The 20066-nt window shown below is 43.8% G+C and overlaps 1 protein-coding gene across 2 annotated transcripts in view; it reads left to right on the top strand.

Moving 5' to 3' along the window:
• The window catches only part of LOC110492499 (poly(rC)-binding protein 4), a 79754-nt gene extending 60706 nt beyond the window's left edge, over positions 1-19048 (top strand). For both annotated transcript variants that reach the window (XM_021566879.3, XM_090203730.1), the window contains exons 13-14: positions 11286-11455; positions 18022-19048. In XM_021566879.3, the coding sequence (XP_021422554.2) occupies positions 11286-11455; positions 18022-18379 (528 nt within the window). In that variant the 3' untranslated portion in view covers positions 18380-19048. The remainder of the gene's footprint in view (positions 1-11285; positions 11456-18021) is intronic.
• Positions 19049-20066: the final 1018 nt, after the last annotated feature.

Raw genomic sequence — 20066 nt, 5'->3', positions numbered from 1 at the left:
AACACACCAAACAGCAGCAGAAGACTACTGCAGGCTGAATGCCAAACAACACACCAAACAGCAGCAGAAGTCTACTGCAGGCTTAATGCCAAACAACACACCAAACAGCAGCAGAAGTCTACTGCAGGCTTAATACCAAACAACACACCAAACAGCAGCAGAAGTCTACTGCAGGCTTAACACTAAACACACCGAACAGCAGCAGAAGTCTACTGCAGGCTTAATACCAAACAACACACCAAACAGCAGCAGAAGTCTACTGCAGGCTTAATACCAAAATACACACCAAACAGCAGCAGAAGTCTACTGCAGGCTTAGTACCAAACACACCAAACAGCAGCAGAAGTCTACTGCAGGCTTAACACTAAACACACCAAACAGCAGCAGAAGTCAACTGCAGGCTTAATACCAAACAACACACCAAACAGCAGCAGAAGTCTACTGCAGGCTTAGTACCAAACAACACACCAAACAGCAGCAGAAGTCTACTGCAGGCTTAGTACCAAACTACACACCAAACAGCAGCAGGAGTCTACTGCAGGCTTAATACCAAACAACACACCAAACAGCAGCAAAAGTCTACTGCAGGCTTAATACCAAACAACACACCAAACAGCAGCAAAAGTCTACTGCAGGCTTAATGCCAAACAACACACCAAACAGCAGCAGAAGTCTACTGCAGGCTTAATACCAAACAACACACCAAACAGCAGCAGAAGTCTACTGCAGGCTTAGAACCAAACAACACACCAAATAGCAGCAGAGGTCTACTGCAGGCTTAGTACCAAACACACCAAAAACAGCAGCAGAAGTCTACTGCAGGCTTAACACGAAACACACCAAATAGCAGCAGAAGTCTACTGCAGGCATATTACCAAAGAACACACCAAACAGCAGCAGAAGTCTACTGCAGGCTAAATGCCAAACAACACACCAAACAGCAGCAGAAGTCTACTGCAGGCTTAATACCAAACAACACACCAAACAGCAGCAAAAGTCTACTGCAGGCATATTACCAAACAACACACCAAACAGCAGCAGAAGTCTACTGCAGGCTTAGAACCAAACAACACACCAAACAGCAGCAGAAGTCTACTGCAGGCTTAACACTAAACACACCAAACAGCAGCAGAAGTCTACTGCAGGCATATTACCAAACAACACACCAAACAGCAGCAGAAGTCTACTGCAGGCTAAATGCCAAACAACACACCAAACAGCAGCAGAAGTCTACTGCAGGCTTAATACCAAACAACACACCAAACAGCAGCAAAAGTCTACTGCAGGCTTAATGCCAAACAACACACCAAACAGCAGCAAAAGTCTACCGCAGGCTTAATGCCAAACAACACACCAAACAGCAGCAAAAGTCTACTGCAGGCTTAATGCCAAACAACACACCAAACAGCAGCAAAAGTCTACTGCAGGCTTAATACCAAACAACACACCAAACAGCAGCAAAAGTCTACTGCAGGCTTAATACCAAACAACACACCAAAAAGCAGCAAAAGTCTACTGCAGGCTTAATACCAAACAACACACCAAACAGCAGCAAAAGTCTACTGCAGGCTTAATACCAAACAACACACCAAACAGCAGCAAAAGTCTACTGCAGGCTTAATACCAAACAACACACCAAACAGCAGCAAAAGTCTACTGCAGGCTTAATACCAAACAACACACCAAACAGCAGCAAAAGTCTACTGCAGGCTTAATGCCAAACAACACACCAAACAGCAGCAGAAGTCTACTGCAGGCTTAATACCAAACAACACACCAAACAGCAGCAGAAGTCTACTGCAGGCTTAGAACCAAACAACACACCAAACAGCAGCAGAGGTCTACTGCAGGCTTAGTACCAAACACACCAAAAACAGCAGCAGAAGTCTACTGCAGGCTTAACACTAAACACACCAAACAGCAGCAGAAGTCTACTGCAGGCATATTACCAAACAACACACCAAACAACAGCAGAAGTCTACTGCAGGCTAAATGCCAAACAACACACCAAACAGCAGCAGAAGTCTACTGCAGGCTTAATACCAAACAACACACCAAACAGCAGCAAAAGTCTACTGCAGGCTTAATGCCAAACAACACACCAAACAGCAGCAGAAGTCTACTGCAGGCTTAATACCAAACAACACGCCAAACAGCAGCAGAAGTCTCCTGCAGGCTTAACACTAAACACACCGAACAGCAGCAGAAGTCTACTGCAGGCTTAATACCAAACAACACACCAAACAGCAGCAGAAGTCTACTGCAGGCTTAATACCAAACACACCAAACAGCGGCAGAAGGCTACTGCAGGCTTAACACTAAACAAACCAAACAGCAGCAGAAGTCTACTGCAGGCATAATACCAAACAACACACCAAACAGCAGCAGAAGTCTACTGCAGGCTTAATACCAAACAACACACCAAACAGCAGCAGAAGTCTACTGCAGGCTTAGTACCAAACAACAAACCAAACAGCAGCAAAAGTCTACTGCAGGCTTAATACCAAACAACACACCAAACAGCAGCAGAAGTCTACTGCAGGCTTAGTACCAAACACACCAAACAGCAGCAGAAGTCTACTGCAGGCTTAACACTAAACACACCAAACAGCAGCAGAAGTCTACTGCAGGCTTAATACCAAACAACACACCAAACAGCAGCAGAAGTCTACTGCAGGCTTAGAACCAAACAACACACCAAACAGCAGCAGATGTCTACTGCAGGCTTAATACCAAACAACACACCAAACAGCAGCAGAGGTCTACTGCAGGCTTAGTACCAAACAACACACCAAACAGCAGCAGAAGTCTACTCCGGTCTAAATGCCAAACAACACACCAAACAGCAGCAGAAGTCTACTGCAGGCTTAATACCAAACAACACACCAAACAGCAGCAAAAGTCTACTGCAGGCTGAATGCCAAACAACACACCAAACATCAGCAGAAGTCTACTGCAGGCTGAATGCCAAACAACACACCAAACATCAGCAGAAGTCTACTGCAGGCTGAATGCCAAACAACACACCAAACATCAGCAGAAGTCTACTGCAGGCTTAAAACCAAACAACACACCAAACAGCAGCAAAAGTCTACTGCAGGCTTAATGCCAAACAACACACCAAACAGCAGCAGAAGTCTACTGCAGGCTTAATAACAAACAACACACCAAACAGCAGCAGAAGTCTACTGCAGGCTTAATACCAAACAACACGCCAAACAGCAGCAGAAGTCTACTGCAGGCTTAACACTAAACCCACCGAACAGCAGCAGAAGTCTACTGCAGGCTTAATACCAAACAACACACCAAACAGCAGCAGAAGTCTACTGCAGGCTTAATACCAAACACACCAAACAGCGGCAGAAGTCTACTGCAGGCTTAACACTAAACACACCAAACAGCAGCAGAAGTCTCCTGCAGGCTTAATACCAAACAACACACCAAACAGCAGCAGAAGTCTACTGCAGGCTTAGTACCAAACAATACACCAAACAGCAGCAGAAGTCTACTGCAGGCTTAGTACCAAACACACCAAACAGCAGCAGAAGTCTACTGCAGGCTTAACACTAAACACACCAAACAGCAGCAGAGGTCTACTGCAGGCTTAATACCAAACAACACACCAAACAGCAGCAGAAGTCTACTGCAGGCTTAGTACCAAACAACACACCAAACAGCAGCAGATGTCTACTGCAGGCTTAATACCAAACAACACACCAAACAGCAGCAGAAGTCTACTGCAGGCTTAGTACCAAACAACACACCAAACAGCAGCAGATGTCTACTGCAGGCTTAATACCAAACAACACACCAAACAGCAGCAGAAGTCTACTGCAGGCTTAATACCAAACAACACACCAAACAGCAGCAGAAGTCTACTGCAGGCTGAATACCAAACAACACACCAAACAGCAGCAGAAGTCTACTGCAGGCTTAATACCAAACAACACACCAAACAGCAGCAGAAGTCTACTGCAGGCTTAGTACCAAACAACACACCAAACAGCAGCAGAAGTCTACTGCAGGCTTAATACCAAACAACACACCAAACAGCAGCAGAAGTCTACTGCAGGCTTAATACCAAACAACACACCAAACAGCAGCAAAAGTCTACTGCAGGCTTAATGCCAAACAACACACCAAACAGCAGCAGAAGTCTCCTGCAGGCTTAATACCAAACAACACACCAAACAGCAGCAGAAGTCTACTGCAGGCTTAATACCAAACAACACGCCAAACAGCAGCAGAAGTCTACTGCAGGCTTAACACTAAACACACCGAACAGCAGCAGAAGTCTACTGCAGGCTTAATACCAAACAACACACCAAACAGCAGCAGAAGTCTACTGCAGGCTTAGTACCAAACAACACACCAAACAGCAGCAGAAGTCTACTGCAGGCTTAGTACCAAACACACCAAACAGCAGCAGAAGTCTACTGCAGGCTTAACACTAAACACACCAAACAGCAGCAGAGGTCTACTGCAGGCTTAATACCAAACAACACACCAAACAGCAGCAGAAGTCTACTGCAGTCTTAGTACCAAACAACACACCAAACAGCAGCAGATGTCTACTGCAGGCTTAATACCAAACAACACACCAAACAGCAGCAGAAGTCTACTGCAGGCTTAATACCAAACAACACACCAAACAGCAGCAGAAGTCTACTGCAGGCTGAATACCAAACAACACACCAAACAGCAGCAGAAGTCTACTGCAGGCTTAATACCAAACAACACACCAAACAGCAGCAGAGGTCTACTGCAGGCTTAATACCAAACAACACACCAAACAGCAGCAGAAGTCTACTGCAGGCTTAGTACCAAACAACACACCAAACAGCAGCAGATGTCTACTGCAGGCTTAATACCAAACAACACACCAAACAGCAGCAGAAGTCTACTGCAGGCTTAGTACCAAACAACACACCAAACAGCAGCAGATGTCTACTGCAGGCTTAATACCAAACAACACACCAAACAGCAGCAGAAGTCTACTGCAGGCTTAATACCAAACAACACACCAAACAGCAGCAGAAGTCTACTGCAGGCTGAATACCAAACAACACACCAAACAGCAGCAGAAGTCTACTGCAGGCTTAATACCAAACAACACACCAAACAGCAGCAGAAGTCTACTGCAGGCTTAGTACCAAACAACACACCAAACAGCAGCAGATGTCTACTGCAGGCTTAATACCAAACAACACACCAAACAGCAGCAGAAGTCTACTGCAGGCTTAATACCAAACAACACACCAAACAGCAGCAAAAGTCTACTGCAGGCTTAATGCCAAACAACACACCAAACAGCAGCAGAAGTCTCCTGCAGGCTTAATACCAAACAACACACCAAACAGCAGCAGAAGTCTACTGCAGGCTTAATACCAAACAACACGCCAAACAGCAGCAGAAGTCTACTGCAGGCTTAACACTAAACACACCGAACAGCAGCAGAAGTCTACTGCAGGCTTAATACCAAACAACACACCAAACAGCAGCAGAAGTCTACTGCAGGCTTAATACCAAACACACCAAACAGCAGCAGAAGTCTACTGCAGGCTTAACACTAAACACACCAAACAGCAGCAGAAGTCTACTGCAGGCTTAATACCAAACAACACACCAAACAGCAGCAGAAGTCTACTGCAGGCTTAGTACCAAACAACACACCAAACAGCAGCAGAAGTCTACTGCAGGCTTAGTACCAAACACACCAAACAGCAGCAGAAGTCTACTGCAGGCTTAACACTAAACACACCAAACAGCAGCAGAGGTCTACTGCAGGCTTAATACCAAACAACACACCAAACAGCAGCAGAAGTCTACTGCAGTCTTAGTACCAAACAACACACCAAACAGCAGCAGATGTCTACTGCAGGCTTAATACCAAACAACACACCAAACAGCAGCAGAAGTCTACTGCAGGCTTAATACCAAACAACACACCAAACAGCAGCAGAAGTCTACTGCAGGCTGAATACCAAACAACACACCAAACAGCAGCAGAAGTCTACTGCAGGCTTAATACCAAACAACACACCAAACAGCAGCAGAAGTCTACTGCAGGCTTAATACCAAACAACACACCAAACAGCAGCAGAAGTCTACTGCAGGCTTAGAACCAAACAACACACCAAACAGCAGCAGAAGTCTACTGCAGGCTGAATGCCAAACAACACACCAAACAGCAGCAGAAGTCTACTGCAGGCTTAATACCAATCAACACATCAAACAGCAGCAGAAGTCTCCTGCAGGCTTAATACCAAACAACACACCAAACAGCAGCAGAAGTCTACTGCAGGCTTAGTACCAAACAACACACCAAACAGCAGCAGAAGTCTACTGCAGGCTTAGTACCAAACACACCAAACAGCAGCAGAAGTCTACTGCAGGCTTAACACTAAACACACCAAACAGCAGCAGAGGTCTACTGCAGTCTTAATACCAAACAACACACCAAACAGCAGCAGAAGTCTACTGCAGGCTTAATACCAAACAACACACCAAACAGCAGCAGAAGTCTCCTGCAGGCTTAATACCAAACAACACACCAAACAGCACCAGAAGTCTACTGCAGGCTTAATACCAAACAACACACCAAACAGCAGCAGAGGTCTACTGCAGGCTTAATACCAAACAACACACCAAACAGCAGCAGAAGTCTACTGCAGGCTTAATACCAAACAACACACCAAACAGCAGCAGAAGTCTACTGCAGGCTTAGTACCAAACACACCAAACAGCAGCAGAAGTCTACTGCAAGCTTAGTACCAAACACACCAAACAGCAGCAGACGTCTACTGCAGGCTTAATACCAAACAACACACCAAACAGCAGCAGAAGTCTACTGCAGGCTTAATAACAAACACACCAAACAGCACCAGAACCAGGAACATCATATCACACATGAAAACAACTTCGATGCTTGAATGTTCAAGGCGTGCGAGAGACTGTGGTCTTGGGTAACATCAAAGGTGGGAAGGCAGACATCTTGGCAACATACAAATTATCCAAGTCCTTCTAACCCCAGAGTAACCCAAGGTCGTGGGCATTTTGAGACGATATGGATCCGTTGGTGTTATTGTCTGGGTTCCAGCTGCAGTGTCTCGGAGTGACTCTCATGAGTACCCAGTTAATCCTCTCTTGTTCCCTGACCTACTTACACACTCTCTCTCTGCTGTCAAAACAGACAATAAAAAAACAGCTAGAGATCCTCTCCCTCTCACTCAAACACAGCATGTGATGCCTCTCCAATCACAGAGCAAGAGACGGAGATGCTGGAAAACATTGGGAAAGCCACTACCCAGATTTGTCCTCTGTGATGATCTAGCACTGACTGGCATAGGCTGTCCAACTGTGTGAATTGTTCAGACTTCATGTACTCTACAATCTTGAACTGAATCGTACCATGACAGAGTGCAATAAGCTCTCCTGTTTAAGATGACATGCCAACCAACCAGACATAACTCTTGAACAATGTCACCACTTCTCTCCAGCAAACCCTTAAGTATCAAACCTTCCAATCAGTCAGTGGTATGGCTGGTACTGTAGTGTGGTGCATGACAGGGACAGCTGAGTCTAAGCTCCAGCCATTGTTCCAGAGAGGACTTATAGCCATGGATGAGCCCTCTCTCTCTCTCTGTCTCTCTGTGTCTCTGGCTCTCTCAGGCATAGCAGAAACCGAAGAACGCAGACCAGTGGAGGATTTAGGATCCATTCTCAGAGGTCCAGTGGGAGATTTAGGCTGGGTCTCAATATTCTAAAACAGTTTTCTCTCCTCATCTGCTTTCTTTTATCTTCATCTGCACTGATCTGAATACATAGAAGCGGTGAAAGCGTTATGGTGTGCACACACCAGGTATTTGTTTTCCCCTGTCGTTCCCTTCCATACTAGTGCAGCTGAATAAAGAGAAAGAGGAGGGAGGAGGCTACATAGATGAGAGAGAGAGAGAGAAAAATTGAGGAAGAGCTTTAGTCAGCAGTACTTCTGCCCAGGGAAGATTTAGCCTGGAGAAAAATGGTGACTTCCCCCACCACCCTATCCTTCTTCCTGTGTCCTTTCAAATTACAAATTCAGCTGGAATTCTAAGAAAATATAGGCCAGTTACAGTAGCTGAGGTGAGGCATGCAGTGTTACTGTACTGTGTATGTCCTGCATAGCAAAGGTAATCACTAATGAACACAGTGGTCTATTACCTGCATGTTATTAACCTGGCTCTACACCTAATCTGGAAGCTCCTAGAGCTCCTACACTACCTCTGAAAATTGCCCTGTAAACATTCAAAACAAGCCTTCTACTCAACATTGTTTTGGGATTACAATGGCCTAGACAGAAGTTTTCCTATACTTCCAATGCAGTTCATTTTTCACAATCAATTAAGCATCAAGACAAATTGATTCAAGATGCTCAGAACTGATGTATTGTTCTGATGTACTGATTCTCCCTCCCAGCAGGGGGGAGTCCTGGTCATTATCTCTGATCCCAGGTCTGTGCTAGTGCTGCTCATCGTCTCCCTGGGTTGCTCTTAAGCCTGGCTGGGCTGTGCCAACACCTAGCTAGCTGCTCCCTGAATAATATTATGTGCCTATAATAGCCAGGGAGACCAACCATGATGCTGTGCGAACAATGAAATGCTGCTGAGCAGGACAGTGACTTCTCAGGAAGGAATATGAATTATAGGGAGAAGGACAGGAGCAGGAGAGCAGTGTGTGTGTGCGTGTGTGTATGTGTATGTGTATGTGTGTGTGTGTGTGTGTGTGTGTGTGTGTGTGTGTGTGTGTGTGTGTGTGTGTGTGTGTGTGTGTGTGTGGCGCAGTGGCTACTATCAGTCATCCGTTGTTAAGCTGCCAAAGCACACATACTGGAAGTACTCCATCACTGTCTAGGCCTCTCGCCGTTTATCTGACAGCATAACCTCTACCTCTGGGGCCTGACACCATGCACTCAGGCTTAGACCCTGGGCCTATACACTGATCCTTAAGCCTAGTTTTCAGAATGGTTCCAGATAAACAAACTGGTTGGAATGAAATGGAACAAGTCACGTCCACTAGATTCCTAATTGATGTTCTAATTGATGAAAAGTTATCCTGGAAAAATCATATTACATTTGTCTGCAGCAAAGTGATTAAATCTGTTGGTATCATCAGAAAGATTAGTGGTTTGGTTTATGAGGCTTGCTTAATTTACTATAGCTTAATTTACCCATATCTCATTTGCTATAATATTGTCTGGGCCATTACATATGCCTCCTACCTACATATGCCATCTCCTTGCGTTAGGAGGTAGGTGCAGGAGAGCAGGGATGTCTGAGAAGCGTACTTTAATTGGCAAGTCCACCAACACAGGTATGGCACAATCAAAAAAAGTAAAACGCCCTCGACAACAGAGAACCCGTACAAACGCACGGAGGAACAAACAAAGCTCCGACAATAACACACTCTTATTAAATCCGTGAAAACAAGAAATAGGGCATAACCTCACCGAGCTACATCACTATTATTCTATAATGTAGAAAATAGTCAAAATAAAGAAAAACCCTGGAATGATTAGATGTGCCCAAACTTTTGACTAGTACTGTATATTGTAAATAGTTTTACAAGCCCTTGGGCTTCCAACCACACCTGCACACCTTTTTTAAAACTTTTTTTTATCTGTATTGTTGTTTATCATTTATTTTCTTTGGTGCAAAAATGTTTAACCTAAACCTAGCATTATCCTCTGGCCTTGGCCCTGCTGAGAATGTATTGTTCTCCAACAGAGCAATGCTCCAAGACAACAGAAACCAATAAATAAAAATCAGCTAAGACCCTGAATAAACTGATGTCAGCATCATGTAAACTAATGTCAGCATCTTATAAACTAATGTCAGCATCTTATAAGTTAATGTCAGCATCTTATAAACTAATGTCAGTATCATTGAAACTAATGTCAGCATCTTATAAACTAATGTCAGTATCATTGAAACTAATGTCAGTATCATTGAAACTAATGTCAGCATCTTATAAACTATTTTCAGCATCTTATAAACGAATGTCAGTATCATTGAAACTAATGTCAGCATCTTATAAACTAATGTCGGTATCTTATAAACTAATGTCAGTATCTTATAAACTATTTTCAGCATCTTATAAACTAATGTCAGTATCATTGAAACTAATGTCAGCATCTTATAAACTATTTTCAGCATCTTATAAACTAATGTCAGTATCATTGAAACAAATGTCAGCATCTTATAAACTAATGTCAGCATCTTAAAAACTAATGTCAGTATCATTGAAACTAATGTCAGCATCTTTTAAACTAATGTCATCATCTTATAACCTAACATCAGTATCATATACACTAATGTCAGCATCTTGTAAACTAATGTCAGTATCATATAAACTAATGTCAGCATCTTATAAACTAATGTCAGTATTTTATAATCTTCTAATGTCAGCATTTTATAATCTAATGTCAGCATCTTATAAACTAATGTCAGAATCTTATAAACTAATGTCAGCATCTTGTAAACTAATGTCAGCATCATATAAACTAATGTCAGATAAAAAGAGACAAACCAGCCGGGTGTTATGTTTTGAATTATTTTCCCATTAGGTTTTCTATTAGCCGAGAGATGCCTCTATTCTGGGTCGTGTTCGGGAAGTGATTTGTTTGCGAAGTCGCCACGGCGATGGAAATCAATAACCTTTTAGCCATTCAGATTAATGAGAGGCAAATGTGCCCCCTCTCTCTCTCTCTCTCTCTCTCTCTCTCTCTCTCTCTCTCTCTCTCTCTCTCTCTCTCTCTCTCTCTCTCTCTCTCTCTCCTGTCTGTTTTATTGGGGCATGGAGCACTGCAATTAAGGAAGAGGTTGGAAAAACTGTGTGTTTGACATGCATGATAGATGACGGGGCCATTGCAGACAAACAATGTGATCACAATGTTTAGAGAGGTGTACATTTCATACACAAACTGTAGAAGGCCAATAATAACATGTACACACATTCTCAACACACGCTTTCACAAGTATTGTCTGCAGTTTATCATTATTAATAGTTAGCATACTCAGCATCATCAACACCACTGTCATATAGCCTACAGTAGCTTTGTTTGATGTATTGCAATATTGAGACTTTTGAAACAACTCTCGAAACAATTGCAACGTAATAAATAACTCTTAGACAATCTGAATGCAATCAAGTGCTGAGACTCTCTGCACAGATATCCACTGCATATAGCTCTCCATCCATCCACCCCATTTGTCTATCTATCTATCTATCTATCTATCTATCTCTTGCAGCTGATAGGCTCGATCATCGGCCGGCAGGGCGCTAAGATCAATGAGATCAGGCAGATGTCGGGGGCTCAGATCAAGATTGGCAGCCAGCTAGACGGAACCAGTGACCGTCACGTCACCATTACAGGCACACCAGTCAGCATCAACCTGGCCCAGTACCTCATCACCTCCTGGTAAGGCCACTGGCTGATGCGATCCAGTCTAACCAATCAGTGCCGGGGGAGGGAGAGGGGATTCTGTTTCCATAACTGTTAAGGGCAAAGGTTAAATGTGTTTTTTCTGTGTTTTATATCTATATTTCCACGCTATGAGGATTAATAGTGTGAAAATTATGATAATGCCCTTTTAGTGTAAGAGCTGTTAGTAAAACTGCTTGAAATTTCTACCTGATTTGATTGGGTAGAGTTTTGGCCTTATTTCTATCATCACCAGGTGCTAAATTAGTTAAGAGACCAATAAGAAAGAGAGTTCCCAACCTCTCTGCCAATAACGGCTAGTTTTCAGTTTTCCCCCTCTCTTCAGACCACTCTCAGACAGTCCTAGCTAAATTATTGCTTGAGAAATTGTTCTTTGCTAAGAATCTACACGAAACAAAAATATAAACGCAACATGTAAAGTGTTGGTCCCATGTTTCATGAGCTGAAATAAAAGATCCGTGAAATTTTCCATAAGCTCAAAAGGCTAATTTTTCTAATTTTGTGCACAAATTTGTTTACATCCCTGTTAGTGAGCATTTCTCATTTGCTACAATAATCCATCCACCTGACAGGTGTGGCATATCAAGAAGCTGATTAAACAGTATGATCATTACACAGGTGCACCTTGTGCATCTTAATATTAAGATGGCACAGAAGAACAGGGCTGACGTTTTACATTCTCCCATCCAATTGTGCTATTTTGTTAGTTATTTTGCTTTTTGTGTAACTTATTTTTTCACTTATTGTGTACATAATGTTGCTGCTACCGTCTCTTATGACCAAAAATAACTTCTGGACATGAGAACAACGATTACTCACTGCAGACTGGAAGAAACTGTTTCCTTTAATGAGTCAGACGAGAAGGATATCCTGCTTTCACTGGAACAGGCCCAGATCCCTGCCTTTTGTGTGAAGAAAAGATGCAGGAAAAGGGGCCGCAGACCGGGCAGCCTTCTGAGAATCCGTAGGCGAGCGAGTAAACTCCCACTGGCATCTGTTCTTCTTGCTAACGTGCAATCATTGGAATAAAATTGATGAGCTACGATTAAGATGATCCTACAAACGGGACATTAAAACTGCAACATCTTATGTTTCACCGTGACGTGACTGAATGATGATAAGGACAATATAGAGCTAGCGGGATTTTCCATGCACCATCAGTGCAGAGACGCTACCTCTGATAAGACAAGGGGTGGGGGTGTGTATCTATTTGTCAATAACAGCTGGTGCACAATGTCTAATATTAAAAAAGAAGTCTTGAGGTATTGCTCGCCTGGCGTATAGTACCTTATGATAAGCTGTAGACCGCATGATCTACCAAGAGTTCTCATCTATATTATTCGTAGCCGTCTATTTACCACCACAGAACGAAGCTGGCACTAAGACCGCTCTCTACCAACTCTATAAGGCCACAAGCAAAGAAGAAAATGCTGACCCAGAAGCGGCGCTCCTAGTGGCCGGGGACTTTAATGCAGGCAAACTTAAATCTGTTTGACAAAAATGTTACTTACATGTCACATGTGCAACCAGAAAAAAAAAATCCTAGACCACCTTTACTCCACATACAAATCTGCAAATGACCATAATTATATCCTCCTGATTCCCACTTACAAGCAAAAACTAAAGCAGGAAGTACCAGTGACTCGCTCAATACAGAAGGGGTCAGATGATGCGGATGCTACTCTACAGGACTGTTTTGCTAGCACAGACTGGAATATGTTCCGGGATTCATCCAATGGCATTGAGGAGTGCACCACCTCAGTTATAGGCTTCATCAATAAGTGCATCGACGACGTTGTCCCCACAGTGACTGTACGTACATACCCAAATCAGAAGCCATGGATTACAGGCAACATCTGCACGGAGCTAAAGGGTAGAGCTGCCGCTTTCAAGGAGTGGGAGACTAATCCAGACGCTTATAAGAAATCCCACTATGCCCTCAGATGAACCATCAAACAAGCAAAGCGGCAACGCAGGATTAAGATTGAATCCTACTACACCGGCTCTGACGCTCGTCAGATGTAGCAGGGCTTGACAACTATTACAGACTACAAAGGGAAGCACAGCCGCGAGCTGCCCAGTGACACGAGCCTACCAGACGAGCTAAATGCCTTTCATGCTAGCTTCGGGGCAAGCAACACTGAAGCATGCACGAGAGCACCAGCTGTTCTGGATGACTGTGTGATAATGCTCTCTGTAGCCGATGTGAACAAAAACAGGTCAACATTCACAAAGCCGCTGGGCCAGACGGATTATCAGGACATGTACTCAAAGCATGCGCTGACCAACTGTCAAGTGTCTGCACTGACATTTTCAACCTCTCCCTGGCCAAGTCTGTAATACCTACATGTTTCAAGCAGACCACCATAGTCCCTGTGTCCAAGGAAGTGAAGATAACCTGCCTAAATTATTACCGTCCCGTGGCACTCACGTAGCCATGAAGTGCTTTGAAAGACTGGTCATGGCTCACATCAACAGCATCCTCCCGGAAACCCTAGACCCACTCCAATTCGTATACCGCCCCAACAGATCCACAGATGATGCAATCTCAATCGCACTCCACACTGCCCTTTCTTACCTGGACAAAAGGAAAACCTATGTGAGAATGACTACAGCTCAGAATTCAACACCATAGTGCCCACGAAGTTCATCACTAAGCTAAGGACTAAACACCTCCCTCTGCAACTGGATCCTGGACTTCCTGATGGGCTGCCCCCAGGTGGTAAGTGTAGGCAACAAAACGTCTGACACGCTGATCCTTAACACTGGGGCCCTTCAAAGGTGAGTACTTTGTCCCCTCCTGTTTTCCCTGTTCGCCCACAACTGCATGTCCAAACACGACTCCAACACCATCATTAAGTTTGCGGATGACACAACAGTGGTAGGCCTGATCACCTACAACGATGAGACAGCCTATAGGGAAGAGGTCAGAGAATTGGCAGTGTGGTGCCATGACAACAACCTCTCCCTCAGTGTGAGCAAGACAAAGGAGCTGATCGTGGACTACAGGAAAAGTCAGGCCGAACAGACCCCCATTAACACGGGGCAGTAGTGGAGCGGGTTGAGAGTTTCAAGTTCCTTGGTGTCCACATCACCAACAAACTATCATGGTCCAAACATACCAAGACAGTAATGAAGAGGGCACGACCAAACCTTTCCCCCTCAGGAGACTGAAAATATTTGGCATGGGTCCCTAGAACCTCAAAAGGTTCTACAGCTGCACCATCGAGAGCATCCTGACCGGATGCATCACCGCCTGGTATGGCAACTGCTCGGCATCTGACCGTAAGGCGCTACAGAGGGTAGTGTGAACGGCCCAGTACATCACTGGGACCAAGCTTCCTGCCATCCAGGACCTATATAATAGGCAGTGTCATAAAACATAAAATTGTCAGAGACTCCAGTCACCCAAGTTATAGACTGTTTTCTCTGCTACTGCATGGCAAGCGGTACCGAAGCGCCAAGCCTAGAACCAAAAGGCTCCTCAACAGTCTCTACCCCCAAGCCATGAGACTGTTGATCAATTCAAGAAAAATCGCCTCCGGACATATTACACTGACTCAGTACCGGTGCCCCTTGTATGTACAGTGCCTTGCGAAAGTATTCGGCCCCCTTGAACTTTGCGACCTTTTGCCACATTTCAGGCTTCAAACATAAAGATATAAAACTGTATTTTTTTGTGAAGAATCAACAACAAGTGGGACACAATCATGAAGTGGAAGGACATTTATTGGATATTTAAAACTTTTTTTAACAAATCAAAAACTGAAAAATTGGGCGTGCAAAATTATTCAGCCCCTTTACTTTCAGTGCAGCAAACTCTCTTCAGAAGTTTAGTGAGAATCTCTGAATGATCCAATGTTGACCTAAATGACTAATGATGATAAATACAATCCACCTGTGTGTAATCAAGTCTCCGTATAAATGCACCTGCACTGTGATAGTCTCAGAGGTCCATTAAAAGCGCAGAGAGCATCATGAAGAACAAGGAACACACCAGGCAGGTCCGAGATACTGTTGTGAAGAAGTTTAAAGCCGGATTTGGATACAAAAAGATTTCCCAAGCTTTAAACATCCCAAGGAGCACTGTGCAAGCGATAATATTGAAATGGAAGGAGTATCAGACCACTGCAAATCTACCTGGCCGTCCCTCTAAACTTTCAGCTCATACAAGGAGAAGACTGATCAGAGATGCAGCCAAGAGGCCCATGATCACTCTGGATGAACTGCAGAGATCTACAGCTGAGGTGGGAGACTCTGTCCATAGGACAACAATCAGTCGTATATTGCACAAATCTGGCCTTTATGGAAGAGTGGCAAGAAGAAAGCCATTTCTTAAAGATATCCATAAAAAGTGTTGGTTAAAGTTTGCCACAAGCCACCTGGGAGACACACCAAACATGTGGAAGAAGGTGCTCTGGTCAGATGAAACCAAAATTGAACTTTTTGGCAACAATGCAAAACGTTATGTTTGGCGTAAAAGCAACACAGCTCATCACCCTGAACACACCATCCCCACTGTCAAACATGGTGGTGGCAGCATCATGGTTTGGGCCTGCTTTTCTTCAGCAGGGACAGGGAAGATGGTTAAAATTGATGGGAAGTTGGATGGAGCCAAATACAGGACCATTCTGGAAGAAAACCTGATGGAGTCTGCAAAAGACCTGAGACTGGGACGGAGATTTGTCTTCCAACAAGACAATGATCCAAAACATAAAGCAAAATCTACAATGGAATGGTTCAAAAATAAACATATCCAGGTGTTAGAATGGCCAAGTCAAAGTCCAGACCTGAATCCAATCGAGAATCTGTGGAAAGAACTGAAAACTGCTGTTCACAAATGCTCTCCATCCAACCTCACTGAGCTCGAGCTGTTTTGCAAGGAGGAATGGGAAAAAATGTCAGTCTCTCGATGTGCAAAACTGATAGAGACATACCCCAAGCGACTTACAGCTGTAATCGCAGCAAAAGGTGGCGCTACAAAGTATTAACTTAAGGGGGCTGAATAATTTTGCACGCCCAATTTTTCAGTTTTTGATTTGTTAAAAAAGTTTCAAATATCCAATAAATGTCGTTCCACTTCATGATTGTGTCCCACTTGTTGTTGATTCTTCACAAAAAAATACAGTTTTATATCTTTATGTTTGAAGCCTGAAATGTGGCAAAAGGTCGCAAAGTTCAAGGGGGCCGAATACTTTCGCAAGGCACTGTAGTCCCGTTATTGTTATTCTTATTGTGTTACTTTTTATTTTAGTCTAATTGGTAAATATTTTTTAAACTCTTCTTGAACTGCACCGTTGGTTAAGGGCTTCTAAGTAAGCATTTCGCGGTTGTATTCGGCGCATGTGACAAATAAAGTTTCATTTGATTTGAATCAAAGGCCACTCTAAAATGTGCAGTTTTGTCACACAACACAATTCCACAGATGTCTCAAGTTTTGAGGGAGCATGCAATTGGCATGCTGACTGCAGGAATGTCTACCAGAGTTTAATGTTAATTTCTCTACCATAAGCCACCTCCAAAATTTGGCAGTACGTCCAACCAGCTTCACAACCACAGACCACATGTATGGTGTCATGGGCAAGTGGTTTGCTTTTCTCAAAGTTGTGAACATAGTGGCCGATGGTGGTGGTGGGGTTATGATATCAGCAGGCATAAGTTACGGACAATTAACGCAATTGCATTTTATTGAATTTGAATGCACAGAGCTACCGTGACGTGATCCTGAGGCCCACTGTCTTGCCGTTCATCCACTGCCATCACCTCACGTTTCAGCATGATAATGCACGGCCCAATGTCACAAGGATCTGTACACAATTCCTGGAAGCTGAAAATGTCCCAGTTCTTCCATGGCCCACATACTCACCAGACATATCACCCATTGAGCATGTGTGGGATGCACTGGAATGTTGTATATGACAGCGTGTTCCAGTTCCCGCCAATATCCAGCAACTTTGCACAACCATTGAAGAGGAGTGGGAGAACATTTAACAGGCCACAATCAACAGCCTGATCAACTCTATGCATATAGAGGATATTTTGCACTGCTGAGGCAAATGGTGGTCACACCAGATACTGACTGGTTTTCTGATCCACGCCCCTACCTTTTATTTAAGGTATCTGTGACCAGCAGTTGCATACTGTATCTGTATTCCCAGTCATGTGAAATCCATAGATTACGGGCTTAATTTGTTTATTTAAATTGTCTGATTTCCTTATATGAACTGTAACTCAGTGAAATCTTTGAAATTGTTGCATTGTTGCATGCAGTATTTTTGGGGTTATTTTTTCATCATTTTAATTGAAAAAATTAACAGTACTTCATTGTTGCCCAGAAATAATTTGATATTTAGATCAAAACGGCTGCATTGGACCTTTAAATAACATGGTGATATGCGGTAATGATGCCGTTGTTCTCTTGTTCTGGTAATAATCCCTTAGATAATTCATAGATCTGTATTGTATTGCAATGTATTGCATTGTACTGTATTCTATTCTATTGTATCGAAAGCCACTCGTCCTCTACTCTTCTCTCTCCATAGTTTAGAGACAGCTAAATCCACGGCCCAGGCAGCGTCCATGGCCTCCCCCAACATGGCTGACCTCAACATGGCCTTCACCCAGCCCGTCTCCCCGGCCTCCTCCCCCCACTCCGCCTCCACCCTGGCAGCCATGAGTGCCCTCTCCCCAACCCCTGTCATGGGCCACCCCTACGGCGTTCTGCCCTTTTCCGGCCTGCTAGGGGTCAAGTCTGTCCCCTTCCTGACTCTCTCTAGCCCCACGCCCCAGGTCACTGTCACCGCAGCCCCCTCCCACACCACCCTGGCAGCCTACACTACCAAAATCTCCTCAGCCAACTGCATCAAGAAACCCGACAGACAGAAGTTCGCACCTTACTGATGCTACATGGTACACCAGGCTAGCCTCAGCCTTCTTCTGGAGGCTGAAATGAAGGACAGCTTTCTATAATGGCTCCATCTCCAGTTACACCCTATCCCCTACATAGTGCACTATATGGTGAATAGGGTGCCATGTCAGATGTTCATTCACTCACGCCATATCTGCTGCCAGAGATGGTCTTGACTTGACTTTATAATTCACCACATGGAAGAGAGGATAACTATCATAAGGTATACTATACATTACATATATAGATGATTTGTGAGTTCCCCATAAAATGATGGACTGCTTTCACCTCCACTTCATTCTACTGTTATTTATCACTAATAAAGGGGACAGTCCTAACTTGGGAAATGCACTAACTTGGATTTTCATGCACTGATGTGATGGTACGTTTTTGCCTCTCAAGTTAGGAATAGGCCCAAAAGTATTTATCCTTCAGTAAGTTTGTAAGTTATACTCTGATGCGGATGGATGCACACTGTATGATGCTTTTATACAATGTCTATGTTTGCTTCTTGAAGTTTTTAAGAAAATCTGTAAATGCTTGGGAGGAAAAAGATAAGTGTTTTCTGCTATAGGAATCTAGTGTTGAGTGTTGTTTGTTATGTGCAACTTGTTTTATTTATGTAAATTGATTTGTTTATTAAACCTTTTTTTTTCTTGAAATGGCTGCAGGTTTGAGTCTCCCTTTAAATTTGACCTTTGTCCATTTTAAAGGGGAAATCTGCAACTTCTTTGTCGCCTGTGGACACGAGATGAAATGCTCAATCAATGAACGAAAACACACACACTCAAAATGTAAGCCAATCAGCGCGATTCAAACATATTGCAGAATACGTGAAACAACCCAAAGAGCGGTCTTTCTTTCTTTTAGAGATAATTCATCTATTTAAAACCACGATGAAGACTGCACTTGTAAAGCCACTTTGAAAATAGACATCATATTAAAAGTGACGCAACACCAGTTCTCCTCCTGCCAGCTTATTTTTTATTTTCCCCTAGCTGTCACGAGCCGGTGGGTGGCACGTCATTCCAAATGGCAGGTTTTATGAGGGATGCTCTTCACATCATAGTGCTCTTTGTCCCTGAACAATAACTTCAGTGTGAGGCAGGCAGGCTTCTCCACAACCCCACTGGAGCAGAGGGCTCCGCCTGCATTCACAAATACAGGGCACACACACAGAGTTACTATATACACACACACTGTGTGCACACTCAGATGCTGAACTCACACACTGTGCGTACACACACACATTCTGATACTGAACACACACACACGCACTCAGACACTGTGTCCACACACACAAAAACACAGACACATGCTCAGATCCTACACACACCCACATCAACTGACGCTCAGAGACGAGGGTAAGAGAGAGAGAGCATGGAAGATAAGGGAACATGCAGTGACAGCATCAACATGCACCACAGCATCGTCATCCTCTGGAGAGAAAGCCAGCCTTATTTCATTCCACTCTTAGAAGACCTCAGTGGGAATGACAGGAGGCCTTGACAGCGACATGTCCTTGCTGTTGCCATAGATATTCACTTACATGTGGTCTCAGAGACATGCAACAATATTACCCTTTCACCAGACTGACATCACAACAGCGGAATTTCTATGCTAAATATGCAAGGGTCATTAGAGTTTTCAAATTCTGTCTCTTTACACCTCTGATATGAA

Source organism: Oncorhynchus mykiss, chromosome 16 (genome assembly GCF_057628025.1).
Source record: "Oncorhynchus mykiss isolate SJ-2025 chromosome 16, ASM5762802v1, whole genome shotgun sequence".
NCBI lineage: Eukaryota > Metazoa > Chordata > Actinopteri > Salmoniformes > Salmonidae > Oncorhynchus > Oncorhynchus mykiss.
This window is presented reverse-complemented; position numbering and strand designations above follow the sequence as displayed.